The sequence below is a fragment of the Neophocaena asiaeorientalis genome, unplaced genomic scaffold, assembly GCF_003031525.2.
Source record: "Neophocaena asiaeorientalis asiaeorientalis breed wild unplaced genomic scaffold, Neophocaena_asiaeorientalis_V1.1 scaffold597, whole genome shotgun sequence".
In the NCBI taxonomy this organism is placed as follows: domain Eukaryota; kingdom Metazoa; phylum Chordata; class Mammalia; order Artiodactyla; family Phocoenidae; genus Neophocaena; species Neophocaena asiaeorientalis.
Window position 1 is genome coordinate 3,107,383 of NW_020172664.1, and position 22,308 is coordinate 3,129,690.

A 22,308-nucleotide genomic window follows, 5' to 3' on the forward strand; every position below is an offset into this window, starting at 1 on the left:
TAGTTTACCTTTCTATGAAATGGGAATAATGATGCCTACCTGGAAGGGCTGTGTGAAGAAGAGAGCTACTAGGTACACAGCCTAGTCCCTGGCTGGTGGTACTCCCCAGTTGATCTGCTGTGATCACGGCAGTCACGTGTTCTCTTTCCATTTCTCTCCCAGGTACCTTGGGATCACGAGGCCGCTGACGTACCCCGTGAGACAGAACGGGAAGTGCATGGCCAAGATGATCCTCTCTGTCTGGCTTCTGTCCGCCTCCATCACTTTACCACCACTCTTCGGCTGGGCTCAGAACGTAAATGATGACAAGGTGTGCTTGATCAGCCAGGATTTTGGCTACACGATCTACTCCACCGCAGTGGCATTTTATATCCCCATGTCCGTCATGCTTTTCATGTACTACCAGATTTACAAGGCCGCCAGGAAGAGCGCCGCCAAACACAAGTTCCCCGGCTTCCCGCGCCCCGAGGAGCCCGACAGCGTCGTCTCCCTGAACGGCATGGTGAAGCTCCAGAAGGAGGTGGAGGAGTGTGCAAACCTTTCGAGACTCCTCAAACATGAACGGAAAAACATGTCCATCTTTAAGAGGGAACAGAAAGCAGCCACCACCTTGGGGATCATCGTCGGGGCCTTCAGTGTGTGCTGGCTGCCGTTTTTCCTCCTCTCGACGGCCAGACCCTTCATCTGTGGCACCGCGTGCAGTTGCATCCCGCTGTGGGTGGAGAGGACATTTCTGTGGCTGGGCTATGCAAACTCTCTCATTAACCCCTTTATATATGCCTTCTTCAACCGGGACCTGAGGACCACCTACCGCAGCCTGCTCCAGTGCCAGTACCGGAATATTAACCGGAAGCTCTCGGCTGCAGGCATGCACGAGGCCCTGAAACTTGCCGAGAGGCCTGAGAGACCTGAGCTTGTGCTGTAAGGTCATTTATCACTGTTTTCCTTCTATCCCCCCAACCCTTATATGGGACTCCTTTTGGAAGCACATCGTAGAAAGCTTCCAGAATCAGTAGCAAGCTTATTTTCTACTAAGCGTATCAGATTTGCATTTAGAATACTGTAGACTCCAGTCTTCCACCCAATAGAATTCCAAAAGCCAAAGATAGGTTTTTAGTTGGATTGGAAGAAGAGACTGATTCGCTGATGAATTGCAATTGATGTCAGTACTGACAAGGAAGGTGATGTTTTTTTATCCTTTCTCCATAAATTGGATGTTATTTAGGTCCTTATACCTCTGATTCTTGTAACATTATCATTTTAGTTGCTATTACTCTTAGATCCAGTAAAACTGTTTTGATGACTTCGTCCTTCACTGGTGGAAATCACGAAGGAGGTGATATTTGGGGTGGGTCTCGAATAGAGAGTAGGATTAAGGGATGGCAGGGGTGGAGGTGGGTTTGGGGCTGCTCAAAGCAGAGGGGACAGCATGAACAGAGGGACACAAAAATGGATGGAGGTGCATAAAGAATCTGGGGTGTGTCTTCAGCAGGACCTGGAAGCTGGGTAGATTGGGGTCAGCTTGGAGGGCAGGTAGGCAAAGTGGGTGTGGGGAGAGCTGAAGGTTTTTGAGCTGGAGTGAGACAAGGTATGCTGTATAAATAGGGGTTCACAATAGGAGAAGGGAAGTGGGTAGGACACCAATGTAAAAGAGAGGTCTCCTGTCAGGAGGGCCTGCACGAGGAGGGTGGGAGAAGGGCCCGAGTAGTCTGGGGCAGTATGGAATGGTTCGTGTGGGGAGATGCCAGGATGGAGCAAAGTCTTGAAAACTACAGAGCTTTTAGAAAGTACTACCCATCTTTAGGAGTTGGGAATTGATAGAGAGTTGCTGAATTTGGGAAGCACTAGTAGCTTTCCAAGAAGCAATCACAGTGGGCATTGGGATCCAAAAAAGGACCACAAAGGGCCAGTGGTGATAAGGAAATGGGTTTTACATGTAACACACATATGACTGAATTTGGCACTGTAAAGCAGGAAGGAGACAATATAGCAAAGTTGGCAGGTCCAGTGAAGACCTTGTTTTAAATTTGAGGTAGAGGAGACATCTTTATGTTTGAAAGCTGAGGGGAAGAAACTGGATTGAGGAAATAGAAGGTGCTGGTGAGAGAGAGATTAGATCAGTGTTGGATGTGAGAGAAGAGTTATCCCTCTTCACTGAACATGGTTCTCTGGAATAGACCAGAGACCTCCATTTGACAGAAGAGGTAACTGAGTCCTGGCAAGTGAGATATCCCACAGTGATGAGCGTTACCACTGGGTCTAGATCCCACATCATGTGAGTCTTGCCGCTATATACTCTCCATATACTAGCCTGTCTCTTGCCTCTATATACTCTCCATATACTAGCCTTATTTGTGATCAAGATGGCCAGGGAGACCTCTGTGCTCTCTGTCTCAGGGGAACAGGGTCCCAAAGTGCCCTCATGGATTACAGTAGACTCTAGGGGCTCCCAACCTAGGATATATCCCAAATGGCTCTGAAAACCTCAGGGGACTCAGCTTGTTCTCTAACTCATCACCAGGATGAAGGAGGCAGAAACATCTCCTTAATATGGATAAGGGAAATCAGAGATCATCATTTCCTGTCCTAGGAACTCAAAGTTGTAAGACTACAGATATGCTAATTCTTGAGCTGTGAAATAGCTTCACAGGTATTTATTTTTACTTCTATTATATACACTCTTTGGTACATATGAAATTGTTCGCAGTAAAAAATTAGAGTTTTTTTTTTTAAGAAAGAATACAATCTTAGGTTTCAGAATATATGCAATGAGCAACCTATATCCCCAGGGATCTTTCCAGGCCTATAATATTCTTACTGAATTGACCACTAGTGTTTGTTCACCAGGACCAGATTCTAAATTCCTTCAGGGAAGGAGCTACGTCTTAGTCAAATTTCTGTTTGCAGAATCTAGTACAATGCCTGACACTGTACTGGATAATAAAAGTAATAATTTCTAACAATTATTGAACACCTACTACATGCTGTCATGGTGTACATCGTTCTACCTGTAAAGTAGGTGCTTCTGGCATCCCCAATTTTCAGAAGAATAACTGAGGCTCAGGAACGTAAAGTAACTTACCTCAGATCACATAGCCCCTAAGTGGCGGGTATGGTATGAATCACTCCAATGCATGTGCTCTTAGCTATTACGCAGCACTACTTGTCAAATGACTTGAGTCTGTAGGAGTGAAGAGCTGTTGAATGTTTTGAGCTGGGGATTTTAGCCATCAGCTCTCTAAGAAGACATTTAGAAAAAACTTGTTAATAGAAGTAAGTTAAGTTTATTAGACTTACTGTAGCTTAGGAGGACACCTCCCTGACAGAGACTTGATAGCTTCTCAGATGGAGGGAATAAGCAAAGGATATTGATAGAGTTTTAGAGCGTGGGCTGGGTCATGTTAAGGTAGGGAACTAGTAAGGACTGGGCAGGGATTATGACATGATAGCTGTGGATTGGTGGGTGTAACTAAGTGAGGGCCTTTTTTTTTTTTAACTTTTTTATTTTATATTGGAGTATAGCCGATTAATAATGCTGTGATAGTTTTGGGTGCACAGCAAAGGGACTCAGCCATACATACGCATGTATCCATTCTCACCCCAAACTCCCCTCCCATCCAGGCACCTCGATGCCAGTATTCATGAGCAAACTATCAGTAAGTCTAATAGTCTTACTATTGACGAGTAAGCTTGTTTAGTTGGTCCACAGTCTTATCTTTTGGAAACAACTATTTCCTGGAACAAGTACTGGGTGATTTTGCCTGGCCCCAGAGTTGTTTAGCACAGGAGCTGGAAAGCATGTTGGTTTCAGTTCCCAGGAGTAACATGCTGAAAGATGCGTTTGAAGAGAGTCTCCCTGGCAGCAGTGGGAAGGGCGGATAAAATGGAAAGACTGGTGGCGGGGCGTCCAGTTAAGTAGCCAGTATAGAAACTAGGAGAGAACCGTTGAAATCCTGAACTAGGAAACACCACTCTGTTAGTTTTCTTCCTATACAGTCAGAGAACTTGAGAATAGTTTTATTGATTATTTAAGCTAATAATTCACACATAATTCAGATAGTTTACAAAACGCTAATTTTCAAATGTCACACAAACAGGCTTTCCAGTTTGAAATAATAGTCACCCACATATATTGATGATTCACTCTCACGTATTACGCTGAGCACTCCATGTGAATTATGTCACTTAATCCTTATGACTTTATGAGAGGTGGGTTCCTTCATCTCCGTTCTGTTGGGGAGGTCAAATAATTTTTTCAGCCATCCATGTGGAGCTGAATCTGAGCACAGGACGTCTGTGTTTAAATGTACTTTTAACTTCCACAATACTATGACTTTTATGAAAGTAAATCAGCCAACATAACATCCAAGGATATTTGCCTCTGTGTCTTTAGCTAATGCGGAGTCTTGGGTATTACCTTCCTGTCAATCTAAGACAGGGCTCAGCAAACTTTTACTGTGAAGGGCCAGATGGTAAATAATTAGGCTTTGCTAGCCATACGGTCTCCACTGAAACTACTTATTTCTGGCTTTGTAGTGAGCAAGCAGTCCCAGACACAAGTAACCAAATGAGTATGGTGGTGTACCAATAAAACTTTATTCACAAAAACAAGTAGCCAGCTGGGTTTGGCCCACGGGTCATAGTTTGCTCTCCCCTGGCCTCAGAAAATGACTGTGTCCTCATTACATCTCTCCGTTCGAATTTATAATTATTGATCTTATTTATAATTATGGAATGTTAAAATCATTTGGGATGAATGGCCTAACTATTTATTAAGTCTAGGAAGTTTCTAATTAGAGAGTTGGAATAGCTGCTATTTAAAAAATTCTATACCAGGCTGCTTTCTTTTCAGTTCCAAGGTGGGAGGACTCCTTTTTAAATTCTTGTTTATAACTGTGCCAGGCATTGAGGAGGATACAGAAAACACACGATGTCTTTCCTGCCTTAGTGCATGTATTTCTATTGTACAGACTGTACATAAACACACACGTGCTCATCCACGCTTTTTGTGTTGAGAACACAGGAAAGGTGGAGACAGGAAAAGCTATAGGATTCAAAAGAGAGGAAAGTAACTCAGTGATTTCCCTAACTGATCAGAGAAGACTTCCGGAAGGATATGGGCTCGAGTACATCTATGAACGTTAAAGCATTTATAACTAAAGGAGACTAGAGATGGCATTCCACATGAAGGAGACATTTGCTATAGAGGCGTCAGTGTGGGACCTTACGCCAAGGACAGGCTGCCCAAAGCTAAGCATTGTTGTAGGGGAGATTTAGAGATCATAACGGAAAGGTCAAATAAATTAAATTATGAAGGATCTTCCATTCCAGCCCCAGAAATTTGGGATTTTTAGTGTAGATAAGTGGTTCTCAACCTGGGGTGAGTTTGTCCCCAGGGGACATTTGACAATGTCTGGAGACATTTGGGTTGTCACAACTGGGGGAGGGGAAGACCTCCTGGCATCTGGTGGGTAGAGGCTGAGGACGTTCCTAAACATCCTGGCTTACACAGGCAGCCCCCAGAGCAAAGAATCACCCAGCCCCAAACGTCCATAGTGCTAAGGTTGAGAAACCCTAGTGTGGGCAGAAGGAAGCCGTCAACTAAATCTCTGCAAGTAGGAAAATGGAATCACCAAAGCCATGGAGACTGATTTAGTGGCATCATGTGGAATGAATTAGAAGCTAGAGGCTGGAAGTAAGGCATCTCTTCATCGGCTTGTTTTCTCCAGAAACATTTGAGGGCTTGTTGTGTACAAGGCGTGGCGCCAGGAATGTCTGGGATATAAGGATGAATAAGTGACAGTCCTTGCCTCTGGAAGCTCACAGTCCAGTGGGCTGGGTGGCTGTAGATGTGGTAGTGGCTGGTAAAAGACTAGTAACCAGAACTCCCACCATGGTCCATGCTCTGCACAGCTGCATTCAGGTAAACACCAGTTGGATAACCCCAAGCAATCCTAACTCTACTGGAGTCTCTGGAAGAATAATGTGGCATCCAGTCCATAGCTCACAGCAAACCTTAGAACCCTTTGTCCCCCCACCCTATCTCTCTAGCGCTCACACTTCTTGGCCAACCTAGAGACTCTGGGCTGCTCCCTCCAATCTCTCTAGCTCTTTTCTTCCCCTCTGGCTGCTTGGGTTCTAGTCTCTTTTACTTTTGTCCCTAATTCCACTTTCTTGGCTCTATTTTTTCTCCTATATAATAGTTTTCCTCTTTTCCTGTAAAAACAGTCTACTGGATTGTGTATTGCTACTTCCAAATATTTCCCCATTTTCTTGATCAACATAATGAGAGGCTCAGGAGTCTGGCAGGCACTCAGGAGTCTTCCTTGGGTAGGGAGTGAATAGAGGGAAAAGGCTATAAATACTTCACTGGTAATTGTAATTCACTAGTCTAAATTACAGTCTTTGTCACCTTTTCACCAGTATTCAAATACTGGTAATATAAAACCAAATGTGATAATGTGATAGAAGCAGGGATTTTTTTTTTAATTTGATGGCTTTATTTATGGATTTGCTTTGAATCACCATAAATGGCTTTTAAGTGTCACATTTAGATGACTTTTGTTCTTTGACACCATTACTGTGAACAATATTGAATAGCAGTTTCTAAAATACTTCCATATAAAAGAATTTCATGAAATTGTTTTGAAGTAGCTCTGCCTTCCCTTCTCCCTTCTTTTCGTCAATGAGCCTCTTATAATCCCTGTCAATTGCAGTTCTTGTGGAATAACCTTGAGTTCCTGCCATGAATTCTGTCAATATGCTGCTCCCTGGTTTGTACTGAAGCTTTGGAGTTCAGGGTGCTTCTACCTTTTCTTTACAGAAACCAGTGATTTTTTAAAAAAAGGATGAAACGGGTCCCAGTGGAAATTAGGAAGAAGCATCAAGCACCTGGTTATCTGTGGTGGGATGTTGTCTTAAAGACAGAAACAAACAAAAATTTGGCTGTTTCATAGATTTTCTTTCCCCAGAGTGGTATTTTCCTCATCATTAACTAGCTAGAATTCAGCTCTTTATTTTTATTAAATCATCAATTAGTACTAATAATAGCTTGTTCGCATCATGCTTTGTAGTTGCCTACATTTTAACTTCGCAGCCTCTTTAAAGTAGGAAATGCAGGCAATTGACCTCTCTTGCTTTTTCTAATATTTGTGTTTGTTTGTTTTCTTAGTAGACAGTAAATACACATAGCACAAAATAAAATGAAGCAGTACAAACATACCTACGAGAAAAATAAGCCTCGGGGGCATGTCTTAGAAAGAAAATATCCATGGTGGAAATCGTGAAGGAGGTGATATTTGGGGTGGGTCTTAAATAAAGAGCAGGATTAAGGGATGGCAGGGGTGGAGGTGGGTTTGGGACTACTCAAAGCAGAGGGGACAGTATGGACAGAGGGACACAGAAATGGATGGAGGTACATAAAGAACCTGGGGTATGTCTTCAGCAGGACCTGGAAACTGAGTAAATTGGGGTCAGCTTGGAGGGCAGGTAGGCAAAGTGGGTGTGGGGAGAGAGGAGGGTTTTTGAAATGGAGTGAGACAAGGTATGCAGTGTAAATAGGGGTTCACAGCAGGAGAAAGGAAATGGGTTGGAGACCAATGTAAAAGTGAGGTCTCCTGTCAGGAGGGCCTGCACGAGGAGGGTGGCATTGAGACTAGAAAAGAGGCCAAGGATGTCTGGACATTTGGAAGTTGACTAGCAGGTGGTTGGTGAGGAAAGGGGGACTTCAGAGACGGTGCTGGAGCCGGGAGAGATTCAGTAAAGTTCACGAGCCGTTGCGAGCTGCAGAGGAAGTGCAGTCTCCTCTATGGGACAAGAGGCAGAGGCCCCAGGCTAAGAATAAGTGTGGAGCCCCACCGGGGACACAGCCTTTTTCCAGTGCCTGCGCCTACATACCCAGCAGCCTGGAGCCACGGGTCCGAGCTGAAGCACGGTGCTTCTCCTCAGGCACCATCACGTGGGGTAAGGCACAAAACGAGAGATGGTGTCTTATGGAGAAACTGATCCTGTCACCAGGGAAACCCATCCGACAAGTCTTGACAGCCAAGTGAGAGGGGCACTTTCAATGGGATGGGAAGGCAGAGGCCCTGGACCCTCTAAGACCTGGCTCTCATGCACATGGATATAGTTCGGTAAGTTGAGTCCTGTGATCGTACAGAGGTAGGAGAGTGTGTATCTAGAGGGACTGTGGCTCTACACTACGGAGAAAGAGACTTCCTCAGCTGTTGGCCAAAACTTCTCCATGACTCATGGCACTTCTGTGAATCTAGGAGGAAGGAAGTCAGGGAGGTGGGGTTTCCCAGTCTCTGCACACAGGGTTTGCTATAGTACACCCTCCTAGGTTTGACGGGGAGAATACTCGCACTGTAGCCAACATTATTATTTTCAAGTATGGCAAGTGCAGCAGTATTTTGCAAGGATTATTGAGAGTAGAGCCATTTTGGGCTAAAGCTATATTATAAAAGTGAATTTCTAAAGGGTTATCTGGAGCTGATTTGCAAATATATCAAGGCCCTGGCAACTTATAGAAGCTATGAAATGTATGAAAAGAGCCATAGCACTTTTTCTTTCCCCTTAGATGCTCATAATCCCTTAGAAACCACAAATAATTCAAATTACTGAATGCAGTAAAAATTAAATCCACCCACCACAAAATGAAAACTCACATTTACAGTTCTGCTAAATCATTTTCTTGCCTCCTTTTTCTCTCTCTCTCTCTCTCTCTCTCTTTCTCTTTATAGACAAAACTCTGACTACTGTAGAAAGAAAAGTCATGATTCATGATCAAAAGCAGAATAATGGAGATGAAATAAACAAGGCAAGACAGAGGTGGAAACAGAACGAAATCATTTGCTGAGACTTCGGACTGGAATGAGGCTTCTGTCCTTTCTTGGGATGGCTAAAATGTGACCAGCAAAGTATACCTGCTGTTCAAAGTATATTATGAGGGGGATGGTGACCTCTCCTTTTTTTCCTATGGATCACTGCTATGGTGTGCAGATGAAAACAGCCCAATCAGCTCAGCAGTAAGCACACGCACAGAACTGAGTTCCAGAAAGGAAACAGTTTCTGGTGCTTTGCTTCTGTCCAAGTCCGTGCAAGTGAAGAAAGTTCCCATGCACGCTTCCCATGCTTCTGAGTCTAGGCCTTGTGGTGAATATTCAGGAATCATGTATGAGACAGATGTATTTTTGTTTTGGTTTTTGTTTTTGAGACAGATGTATTTTGTTGTGGGACAGAAGGGTGTTTTCCCCAGCAAACTGCGGTAAGCATAGTGATGAATACGTTGCATGTCCACGTTAGAAAACAGAACCCCGTCATCAGCTACCACAAATGATCTCCCAGAGCAGTGTCTGTTCAGCTTCTGTCAAACAGTTTGGCTTTTTTGCAGGGTCCCTGTGACGTCCCCACCAGTGTACTTTCTTTGTTAACTCGCTTCTCTCATTATGGTGTTAACTCAGGAACATCTCAGGATGGAGAGAATAGTGAAACCTGGATAAAGCTTTTTCTTGCACTTGCTCTTCTTCTGGGGGATCCTGAGAGGTGAGGGCAATTCCTCCTGTGGGGAGTTTTCCCTGGATGAAGAGCGGGGGCTACCTCACCACACCATATAGTAACATGATCGTTGGCACAGAACTTGTGACTGTCGTTTACACCTGGGTGCAGTGGGCCCACAGGCTGGTCCCTAACTGGGAGGATTGGGGGAGGAAGTATGGGAATAATGGGGTTTCCATGGAAGACTGTGACGCTTCTGGAGATAGAACATCCACATGTTAATTCTCACTGAGCAGCGTTTTATTAAACTGTGTGCATCGGAGGTCACCTGGGCCAGTGTTAGGAGCCCTCCAGAGTACCATTCTGTTCCTTCTGGAGGATTGGTTTTTGTGTTCTCTGTATCTTAAATCAAATGTGCGCCTGGGCAATTCTGTTCTTCTCCTCTCCCTCTCCCCAAAGTGGTAGACATTCAGGGCAGGTCAGGAAACAGAAAAGATCCCTTTGTAGATAGTGTATATTTTTAAAATGGTTCTGTGTAATATGTATGAGCTAGGGAGACAGAAAGACAGTAGATCAGAGAAGAGTACCTCTAAGGGGACAAAATGAATACCAACCTTCATTTGACAAAAGAGAACTGAAAGAGAATATTATTTTCCTATAATATATATAGCTGTTCTCTCACAGGATAATGTGGAATTCCAACGTGGATGGTGGATTTCTTCCAACTTTCACTGACATTGCTTCTTACAACACACGGGGAAGGGTCTGCCTTTCTGAAAGGGGAGGTGGGCACTGTCCTTTCCAACAAAGCTTGTACAAATTCCTGAACCGCAGATTTGCTAAAGTAACTGTAAATAATTATATTCATAATTTAAATGATTATTTCTGGTCAGATAAATGTTGTTAAATTTGAAAATGTTTTATTACATTACATCAAATAAAGTTTATTTGTAGCTGTAATAAAGCAACTTAAATGACTTTTAATTGAAGGTCTGATGTTATAAATGTCGCTCTACATGGAATAACAGAAGGGCAAACTTTATATATCTGCTACAATCCTAACAGGTAGTTAAGACAGTTCTGTAATTAATTGCATCCATTTTGTAACTTTAAAAAAAAAATAGTGACTCCCTGATTTGATTAATGAGCATTTATTGTGTTCCTGCTACATTCAGCACTGTGAACATCGAGGGAAACAGAATGGACAAAGTAAGTCCTTCCTTTTGAGGAATTTGCCATCAGAAGGCAGACATTTCTCAGCTTGTCACCATATAGTATAGTAAGTGCTGTATCGGTTTGTAGGGAACGACATGTTTCTTTCCTGTAGTTTAAGACAGGACATTACGGTTAATTGGGTTGATGCAGGTTTTCATATGTGTTTAATTTTTTTTATTAGGACCTTAGATTTTCATATTGGCTCTTTATCCTGCCTGACTTGAACGCCTGATCCTTGAACTCTCTGCTTCATTCTGGCTACAGAGGCTGGACATTGGACACTGTGCTTTCCATGTATGGCAGCCAAAGGAAAGGAAAAGGTAGAAATTGAGAGAGAATGAGAAAAAATGTCAAACAGTTTATACTATTTCACCTATGATATAATTTGTGCCAAAGGTACAGCTTTTGTTTTAACTAAGAATTGGGAAGATCACTGAGGTAAACATTTTACATATATTTTTGGACTGTTCAGCAAGAATGACTATTCTAATCCCTCTTCTCACTCTAGGATATCAGCTGTCATCTTTTGGTAAGACTGAATGTTGGGAAAGGATTACTGAGCAGTAATGTACTTGTAAGAGATAACATAGGGACTGTTGCCTTAGTTTGATTCTGTAAATACTATACAAGAGGCACTCATAGAGCCTAGGTTTTCTGGAAATTGTTTCATAAATTCTTAAAGCGTTTACCATGGTGTTATGTGCTTGAGATGCCTGTAAGTGGTTTTATTTTTTTCTGTTTTTCTTTTTTGTTTCTTTTTTGAATTTTTGAATTTTATTTATTTTTTTATACAGCAGGTTCTTATTAGTTATCCATTTTATATATATATATATATTAGTGTATATATGTCAATTCCAATCTCCCAGTTCATCACACCACCACCCCTACCCCCCACCGCTTTCCCCCCTTGGTGTCCATATGTTTGCTCTCTACATCTGTAGTAGGTTTATTCCTAGGTATTTTATTATTTTTGTTGCAATGGTAAGTGGGAATGTTTCCTCTCTTTCAGATTTTTCATCATTCGTGTATAGGAATGCAATTTCTGTGCATTAATTTTGTATCCTTCAACTTTACCAAATTCACTGATTAGCTCTAGTAGTTTTCTGGTGGCATCTTTAGGATTCTCTATGTATAGTATGTCATCTGCAAACAGTGACAGTTTTACTTCTTCTTTTCCAATTTGTATTCCTTTTATTTCTTTTTCTTCTCTGATTGCTGGGGCTAGGACTTCCAAAACTATGTTGAATAACAGGGGTGAGAGTGGACATCCTTGTCTTGTTCCTGATCTTTGAGGAAATGCTTTCCGTTTTTCACCATTGAGAATGATGTTTGCTGTTGGTTTGTCATATATGGCCTTTATTATGTTGAGGTAGGTTCCCTCTTTGCCCACTTTCTGGAGAGTTTTTATCATAAATGGGTGTTGAATTTTGTCAAAAGCTTTTTCTGCATCTGTTGAGATGATCATATGGTTTTTCTTCTTCAATTTGTTAATATGGTATATCACATTGATTTGCGTATATTGAAGAATCCTTGCATCCCTGGGAGAAATCCCACTTGATCATGGTATATAATGCTTTTAATGCATTGTTGGATTCTGTTTGCTAGTATTTTCTTGAGCATTTTTGCATCTATATTCATCAGTGATATTGGTCTGTAATTTTCTTTTTTTGTAGTATCTTTGTCTGATTTTGGTATCAGGGTGATGGTGGCCTCATAGAATGAGTTTGGTAGTGTTCCTTCCTCTGCAGTTTTTTGAAGAGTTTGAGAAGAATGGGAGCTAGCTCTTCTCTAAATGATTTATAGAATTCACCTCTGAAACCATCTGGTCCTCGACTTTTGTTTGTTGGAAGATTTTTAATCACAGTTTCAATTTTCAGTGCTTGTGATTGGTCTGTTTATATTTTCTATTTCTTCCTGGTTCAGTCTCAGAAGGTTGTGTTTTCTAAGAATTTGTCCATTTCTTCCAGATTGTCCATTTTATTGGCATAGAGTTACTTGTAGTAATCTCTTAGGATGCTTTATATTTCTGTGGTGTCTGTCGTAACTTCTCCTTTTTCATTTCTAATTTTATTGATTTGAGTCCTCGCCCTCTTTTTCTTGATGAGTCTTGTAAATTGTTTATCAATTTTGTTTTTCTTCTCAAAGAACCAGCTTAGCTGAATTGTCTTAGCTTTTGCTTGTCTGTAAAGATTTTGATTTCTCCATCGAATCTTAATGAGATCCTTGCCGGTTAGAGTAATCTTGGTTGTAGGTCTTTCATCACTTTAAATATGTCATGCCACTCCCTTCTGGCTTGTAGAGTTTTTGCTGAGAAATAAGCTGTTAACCTTATGGGAGTTCCCTTGTATGTTATTTGTCGTTTTTCCCTTGCTGCTTTCAATAATTTTTCTTGGTCTTTAATTTTCGCCAATTTGATTACTACGTGTCTCGGTGTGCTTCTCCTTGTGTTTATCCTTCCTGGGACTCTCTTCACTTCCTGGATTGGGTGGCTATTTCCTTTCCCATGTTAGGGAAGTTTTCGACTATAATGTCTTCAAATATTTTCTTGGCTCCTTTCTCTCTCTCCTCTCCTTCTGGGTCCCCTATAATGCGAATTTTGTTGCGTTTACTGTTGTCCCAGAGGTGTCTTAGGCTGTCTTCATTTCTTTTCATTCTGTTTTCTTTATTCTGTTCCGCAGCAGTGAATTCCACCATTCTGTCGTCCAAGTCACTTATCCGTTCTTCTGCCTCAGTTATTCTGCTATTGATTCCCTCTAGTGTATTTTTCATTTCAGTTATTGTATTGTTCATCTCTGTTTGTTTGTTCTTTAATTCTTCTAGGTCCTTGTTAAACATTTCTTGCATCTTCCCTATCTTTGCCTCCATTCTTTTTCCGAGGTCCTGGATCAACTTCACTATCATTATTCTGAATTCTTTTTCTGGAAGGTTGCCTATCTCCACTTCATTTAGTTGTTTTTCTGGGGTTTTATCTTGTTCCTCCATCTGGTACATAGCCCTTTGCCTTTTCATCTTGTCTATGTTTCTGTGAATGTGGCTGTTGTTCCACAGGCTGCAGGATTGTAGTTCTTCTTGCTTCTGCTGTCTGCCTTCTGGTGGATTAGGCTATCTAAGAGCCTTGTGCAGGTTTTCTGATGGGAGGGACTGGTGGTGGGTAGAGCTGGCTGTTGCTCTGGTAGCCAGAACTCAGTAAAACTTTAATCCTCTTGCCTGATCATGGGTTGGGCTGGGTTCCCTCCCTTTTGGTTCCTTGGCCTGAGGCAACCCAACACTGGAGGCTACCTGGGCTCTTTGTTGGGGCTAATGGCAGACTCTGGGAGGGCTCACACCAAGGAGTACTTCCCAGAACTTCTCCTGCCAGTGTCCTTGTCCTCACGATGAGACACAGTCACCCCCCCGCCTCTGCAGGAGACCCTCCAACACTAGCAGATAGGTCTGGTTCAGTCTCCTGTGGGGTCACTGCTCCTTCCCCTGGGTCCCGATGCACACACTGCTTTGTGTGTGCCCTCCAAGAGTGGAGTCTCTGTTTCCCCCAGTCCTGTCGAAGTCCTGCAATCAAATCCCACTAGCCTTCAAAGTCTGATTCTCTAGGAATTCCTCCTCCCGTTGCCAGACCCCCAGGTTGGGAAGCCTGACGTGGGGCTCAGAACCTTCACTCCAGTGGGTGGACTTCTGTGGTGTGAGTGTTCTCCAGTCTGTGAGTCACCCACGCAGCAGTTATGGGATTTGATTTTATTGTGATTGCGCCCCTGCTACCATCTCATTGTGGCTTCTCCTTTGTCTTTGGGTGTGGGATATCTTTTTTGGTGAGTTCCAGTGTCTTCCTGTCTATGATTGTTCAGCAGTTAGCTGTGATTCCGGTGCTCTCGCAAGAGGGAGTGAGAGCACATCCTTCTACTCTGCCATCTTGAACCAATCTCTGCAAATGGCATTATCTCATTCTTTTTTATGGCTGAGTAATATTCTAGTGTGTGTGGGTGTGTATCACATCTTTATGCATTCATCTGTTGGTGCACACTTAGGTTGCTTCCGTGTCTTGGCTATTTTAAATAGTGCTGCTGTGAACGTTGGGGTGGATGTATCTTTTCAAATTAGAGTTTTTGTCTTTTCCAGTTATGTGCTTAGGAGTGGGATTGGTGGATCATATAGTAGCTCTATTTTTAGTTTGGCAGCTATATTTTTACTTTCCTAAGAATCTCCATACTGTTTTCCATAGTGGTTATATCAATTTACATTTCCACCAGCAGTGTAGGAGAGTTTCCTTTTCTCCACACCCTCTCCAGCATTTATTCTTTGTAGACTTTTTTTAAAATTAATGTATTTTATTTTGTTTATTTTTGGCTGCATTGGGTCTTTGTTGCTGCACCCGGGCTTTCTCTAGTTGCGACGAGTAGGGGCTACTCTTCATTGTGCACTGGCTTCTCATTGAGGTGGCTTCTCTTGTTGCAGAACATGAGCTCTAGGTTTCTGGGCTTCAGCAGTTGTGGCACACAGGCTCAGTAGTTGTGGCTTGCGGGCTCTAGAGCACAGGCTCTGTAGTCGTGGCTCACGGGCTCAGTTACTCCGTGGCGTGTTGGATTTTCCTGGACCAGGGCTCGAACTTGTGTCCCCTGCATTGGCAGGCGGATTCTTTTTTTTTTTGCAGTACGTGGACCTCTCACTGTTTTGGCCTCTCCCGTTGTGGAGCACAGGCTCCGGACACGCAGGCTCAGCGGCCATGGCTCATGGGCCTATCCGCTCCACGGCATGTGGGATCTCCCCGGACTGGGGCATGAACCCGTGTCCCCTGCATTGTCAGGCAGACTCTCAACCGCTGTGCCACCAGGGAAGCCCCTGCCCATTTTTTGATTGGGTTGTTTGGGTTTTTTTTTTTACATTGAGTTGTGTAAGTTGTTACTGTATTTTGGAAATTAACCCCTTGTCAGTTGCATTGTTTGCAAATACTTTCTCCCATTCTGTAGGTTGTTTCTTCTTTTTGTTGATAGTTTTCTTTGCTGTGCAAAAGCTTTTAAGTTTGAATAGGTACCATGTACTTTTTTTGTTTTTATTTCTTTTCCTTGGGAGGCTGATCTAAGAAAATATTGCTATGATTTATGTCCAAGAAAGTTTTGCCTATATTCTCTTCTAGGAGTTTTATGGTATCATGTATTATATTTAGGTATTTAAACCATCTTGAGTTTATTTTTGTGTATGGTGTGAGGGTGTGCACTAACTTCATTGAGTTACATGCGGCTGTCCAGCTTTCCCAATACCACTTGCTGAAGAGACAGTCTTTTCTCTATTGTATATTCTTGCCTCCTTTGTCTAAGATTGATTGACCATAGGTTTATAGGTTTCTTTCTGGGCTCTCTATTCTGTTCTGTTGAATCTATATGTCTTTTTTTTGTGTGCCAATACCACACTGTTTTTCTTTTTCGTTTTTTATTTGGGGTATAGTTGTTATACAGTGTTGTGTTAGTTTCTGGTGTACAGTGAAATGAAGTAGAGCTCCCTGTGCTATACAGCAGGTTCTCATTAGTTATCTGTTTTATACATATTAGTGCATATATGTCAATCCCAATCTCCCAGTTCATCCCACCCCACCCTTTCCCCCCTTGGTGTCCATACATTTGTCCTCTATATCTGTGTCTCTATTTCTGCCTTGCAAACTGGTTCCTCTGTACCATTTTTCTAGATTCCACATATATGTGTTAATATAGCATATTTGTTTTTCTCTTTCTGATTTACTTCACTCTGTATGACAGTCTCTAGGTCCATCCATGTCTTTACAAATGACCCAATTTTGTTCCTTTTTATGGCTGAGTAATATTCCATTATATATACATACCACATCTTCTTTATCCATTTGTCTGTCGATGGGCATTTAGGTTGCTTTCATGACCTGGCTATTGTAAATAGTGCTGCAATGAACATTGGGGTGCATGGGTCTTTTTGAATTACTGTTTTCTCTAAGTATATGCCCTGTAGTACCACACTGCTTTGATTACTGTAGCTTTGTAGTATTACAAAAAAGGTAAATTACAGGCCAATATGTTTGATGAATATAGATGTAAATATCCTCAACAAAATTTTAGCAAACCGAATCCAGCAATACATAAAAAGGATCATACACCATGATCAAGTTGGATTCATTCCAGGGCAGCAAGGATGGTTCAACATACACAGATCAATCAGTGTGATACATCACATTAATAAAAAAAAGACAAAACCACATGATCATTTCAATAGATGATCAGAAAAAGATCAATAGAATAGATGCAGAAAAAGGATTTGATAAAACTCAACATCTATTCATGACAAAAAGTCTCACCAAAGTAGGTATAGAGGTGACATATCTCAACATAATAAAAGCTATTTATGACAAACTCACAGGCAACATAATACTCAACAGTGAAAAGCTGAAAGCCTTCCTGCTAAAATCTGAAACAATGCAAGGATGTCCACTCTTACCACTTCTATTCAACATAGTATTGGAAGTGCTAGTGACAGCAATAAGGCAAGAAAAAGAAATCAAAGGTATCCAAATTGGAAGGGAAGAGGTAAGTTGTCATTATCTGCAGATGACATGATACTGTATAGAGAAAACCCTAAAGACTCCAGACAAAACTATTAGAAATAATAAATGAATTCTGCAAGGTAGCAGGATAGAAGATTAATATACAGAAATCTGTTGCATTTCTTTACACTAACAATGAAATATCAGAAAGAGAAAGTAAAAAACAATCTTGTTTAAAATCACTTCAAAAACAATAAAATACCTAGAATAAACCTAAAAAAGGAGGTAAAAGACCCATGTGCTGAGAACTATAAAACATTGATAAATATTTCTTAATAGGAAGGAAGGAAAAAAAGGAGAGAGGGAAAGAGAAGGAGGAAAGCCAACGTTGACTTGGCATTCTTTTTAATTTTCAGATGAGGAAATCCAGGAGACTTGGTATAATCAAGTGACACGTGCAGTGAGTGGGCAGGAAGGAGCTGGAATTAAGCTTTCCTATGTGCAACTTAGGGCAGGCCCTCCGCTACATGGTGCTGCATCTTTAGCATGAGTTTCTCATGTCAGGAGAGCGACCTTTTCTTAATTTTCTGCACTAGTGAAGCAGTGCCATGTATGTGTTATGGTCCATATGTTGAAACTTGTTTATCTACAGCTAGCCAGATGGTCCCTAACAGCTTACAAAGAAGCCATTTGGAAACTTTCATCAAGTCAGCACATTTTGAAAGCACTGGGAGTAATGCATATTGTGATGTCATTCCTTAATCTAAGCAGAGTAAATCCAAAAAGGAAGGCCTTGTTAGTATTACACGTGAGGCATGCAGACCTTGGGATCTCATGCCCAGAGACAGAAGTTTATTTAATTGGGTCTCTCTTTCAACTTGCTTTGTCAACACTTTCTCTGGAGAAAAAAAGTAATTTCTTAACTTAAAACACTTTGCTTTTTAAGCTCCTGCTGGCTAATTACATTAAAAAAAGAAGACAAAACCAAAACCCTGCTTATACAATGCAAGCAAGAGAGATGTGGTGTGATCATCAATAAAAATCTAAAAGCAAAATTTATGATGTCTAATCCAAAACAGAAAGGGAGAGAGGTTGATAACTTATCAGAAGTAGACTTAACAGGTAACAGTTATTCTGGGCATCTGGCACTTTACAAAAACCTGAGAAGGAATTAAGACATCTTGTAACTATGGCTCCCTGAATAGACACATGAAATCTTAGATTCTATTCAAACTATATAATTTGTGCTCAGAGATTATGGAACAAAAGGAAGGTAATGGACAAGAAATACTCAGGAGACAATAAAGAAATGAAAGACTAATCCATGTTTCTTCCTCTAAGAAATTCATTTATTCATCCATTCACTCATACAATCACATAAGTATTTATTAATATGTCAGAGGTTATCTAAACAGTAGAACTAAGTGGTAAGACAGAAGTGCATTCCATTCTTGTGAAGCTAAATGTTTAGCAAGGAAGCTGAAACGTTACACAAATGATTATAATAAATTATGATGTCTACTATGATAAGGCACATGCAGGGAGTTCAAAAAGAAATGCATACTTCAATACATTTGTATAAATATTTAAATCTCAGTGGAGGAGAGAAGTGGTAATGCAAAATAGCAGATGGCAAGAACTATCTAGAATTCATTTTTGTTATGTATTATATGATATTTTTGGTGCCAAATTACCTTTCTTAATTACATTTTGATTGGGTTATTATTAAAATGTTCTTTAGAGCTACACAGTCTCACAGGGGGAGAGATGGTGCAGAGCTATGAGGAGAGGCAGCAGAACGTCAGTGTAGATATAAAAGTTTGTCATGGTTAATTCACAAGTGAATAATCCACCCATAGGTAAATGAGATATACTGTATACACACCGAATTACAGACCTAGAGGATCTCATGGCTGATCTAGTACAACCCCCTCCTGGTTAGCAAGTGAGAACATGGTAAACTAGAGCTGTTTTGTCTGAAGTTGTTTACAAAATGTGATATAGAGCAGTGCTTTGCAAACTATCTTTGGTGAAGGAATGTTTTTTAAATCTGTGACACAGCTATGCATTTAAAAATATAATAAAAATGATTATTACGAGAAAAGTGAAGTGAAAAAACCTACAAAATATAAGTTCAGTTTTTTTCCTTATTAAGTTCAATAGATGTAAAACTGCATTGCAGTAAATATGGTCAGAGCAAACATCACGTGGAGGAAAAGAAATGAATCACAAAAACCGACCATCATCCACTGGGAGTGTGCAGTTACTCAATTAGGGAAAGCCTAGCACTTCCCCAGCTGAGAAGTGACTGTAGCATAACCATGACATGTGCAGAACACCAAGTGTGCAAGGCACGTATGCAAGGCAGGACACAACACATGTGATGAGTGTGATATAGGGAGAGTGTACTGATGGGGCGGGGGAGGAACAGCTCACCCCTGAGAACTACCCCTGGGGTAGTTACCCACGGTCACAAATCACAGCCTTTAAACAACTGAACTTTCCCCTGCTCTGTGTTTCTGCTCTTTAATTATCTACAATTGAATTGAATCCAGAATGCTGACCCAAAGGCAGGGAAAACTGTTTAATTTTTTGGAATGATTCTGTTAACTGAATTTTTCTTAAGTAAGGCAAAGAAAGAGACTGAATTTTGATAGAATGTCAGCCACAGAGTTTGAAGGCGAAGGGCTCTGATATTAGAAATGTTAATTCTAACAGTAGCCATACCACCTTATATCTTAAACCCAGTGTTTTCTGAACTTCACTCTGAATAAGAATGATCCAGGGAGCTTATTAAACATAAAGATTCCTGGGCCCCATTTACAGAAATTCTGATTCATTATGCCCTGGGGTGCAGTGGAGGGTGCCTAACCGGTGATTCTGGTACAGCTCATCCGGGTTCCAAATGTTGAGAATCGCTGTTCCCACAGATGCTGGAAAACTGAATCATCTAGCTGATTCTGTGTGCAATTAGTATGGAAAGCGTGATGAGTGTGAAACAATATTTAAATCATTTGTATATGGTTACAGAATCTTGTCAGAGGAATACACAAGATTCTCACAAACTCTCTTGTAAGTACCCTTTAGGATTCCATGCTACTGTTGGTACCAAAAATCCAGCAAGTTTGTGGAAGGAAATAACCCACAGGCCATCTTAGATAGTTTTCAGTTATATTTAAAGACATATGGGTTTTAAGTTTAAGTGCAGACCTGGCTAATTCCTACATTATTGAGGAATTCCTGGCGTAAACTAATTAATATTGGTGCTAGCACAGGGTCGGCTAAGAATCAGTGCATCATATTTCTGTCCCCATGGCCAAGCAGCTGATCAGAATGTTGTCAACAAAACAAAGAGTTGATCTTTGTCAAATATGTGTTGAATATTAGCCATTGAGAATGAGATGTTGACCTTGGCGAAGGTCCAGGCTTTCACCATCGTGTGTGTGTGTGTGTGTGTGTGTGTGTGTGTGTGTGTGTGTTATGGCAGCGATTGATACAGCTTACATTAATTGAGTGTTTTTTACTCACCAGTCATTCTGCTAATCCTCAAAACAACCCTAAAAGGTCTTATCTCCATTTTTTGGGTAAGGGGACTGAGGTTTACGGAGCTCAAGGACATTAACTTGTAAGTAAGAAATGTGAGCTTTCCAGCTGATGTGTACTTTTCCTTACGTTCTCCCTTCCACAAAATGCAAAATGCATCTCACTGGTTACTGACTGTTTTTGTGGGCCTGGAAATATGCATCTGAACTCAGAGGGGACTCACTCTTGCTTCTCCAAATACTTCATCTTACACTGAATACCCAAAAGCAGTTGTTCAAGGTTAAATCCCAGATCATGGTGAAGGGAACAAAGGCTGTGATTCCTGCTTCCAAATCCTTTTCTTGGATTCCTGCATTTCTAGGTACCTAGTATCTCAGTGCTTTCTTCTGGTTATCCCTTTCTATTGCAGCCTGCCTGTGATGGTTAATTTTGTGTATTAATTTGACTGGATCATGGGGTGTCCATATATTTGGCTGAATGTTTTTTTCAGGGTGTTTCTGTAAGGGTGTTTCTGGATGAGATTTGAAGCCATAGATTGAGTAAAGCAGATTGCCCTCCCCAATGTGGGTGGGCTTCATCCAGTCCACTGAGGGCCTAAATAGAACAAAAAGATGGCGGGTGGGAAAACTCACTCTACACCTGACTACTTGAGCTGAGACGTCAGTCTTCTCCTGCATTTGAAATGGGACCATCAGCCCTCTGGTTTTCAGGCCTTTGGACTCAGACTGAACTGCATCACCAGCTTTTCTGGGTTTCCAGCTTGCAGATGGTAGATCGAGGGACTTCTCCACCTCCATAATCACGTGAGCAATTCCTTATAATAAATCTCTTTATATATGTATGTGTATAAAACTCTCTGTCTCTATATATGTATAGATATTGACATAGTTATCTATATATATGCATATATATATCTCAATAGAATATTGGTTGATATGTATGTAAATAATATATATATGATGTATGTATATTAAAAACCTATATATAATATATATAAAATAACACTGGTTCTGTTTCTCTGGAGAACCCTAATACACTGCCCTAACTGCTATTGCCCTTTAATGTGTGCCTTTCTATAGTCTCCTTATTAAAACTTAACTCACCTGTATCCCATTCTCTCATCTTTTGCTGTCTCTTTATGGTCAGCCAGTTGGTCAAATACACTAATCCATTATTCAGAGGCAATGTCCCCTTCTTACAAGATACATTCCTTGGATCAATGTCTGAACCTGAGAGAGTGTTTATAGAAATTTCAGACAGTGTTGGCAATAGTAGCTCAAATCAGACCTTTTTCAGTTACTTACAGACCCCCCACCGTCCCTTGCAGCTGAAAGCAAGCTGTTAACCAAATCCATCTACGCCACGGGCCAGGTCTCTCTCCCGCTCCATTGGAGCTGAGAACTGAGAGAATTCCCTAGTTTTTTAAAGCAAAGACAAATGAGGGTAATTAGGTAATAGCTGAGGTTTGTCAGGAAGATTTGGCCAGTTGCCCCCAGTCCTGGTCTTTGGGAGATCTGCACCTGTGAGACAGCTTTGACTGCTTTTTCTGGCTCAAGAGAGCA

General features: G+C 41.3%; 1 protein-coding gene across 10 annotated transcripts in view; it reads left to right on the forward strand.

The window, feature by feature from the left end:
• The window catches only part of HTR7 (5-hydroxytryptamine receptor 7), a 99,464-nt gene extending 77,863 nt beyond the window's left edge, over positions 1-21,601 (forward strand). For 2 of the 10 annotated variants that reach the window (XM_024739525.1, XM_024739527.1), the window contains exons 2-3: positions 163-921; positions 8,017-10,464. In XM_024739525.1, coding sequence (XP_024595293.1) covers positions 163-921; positions 8,017-8,128 — 871 coding nt within the window. In that variant the 3' untranslated portion in view covers positions 8,129-10,464. Of the gene's footprint in view, positions 1-162; positions 1,182-8,016; positions 10,465-10,891; positions 11,112-21,456 lie in introns of those variants that run through there. The other 8 variants (XR_003002489.1, XM_024739526.1, XR_003002490.1 and 5 more) reach the window with 8 other exon arrangements.
• Positions 21,602-22,308: the final 707 nt, after the last annotated feature.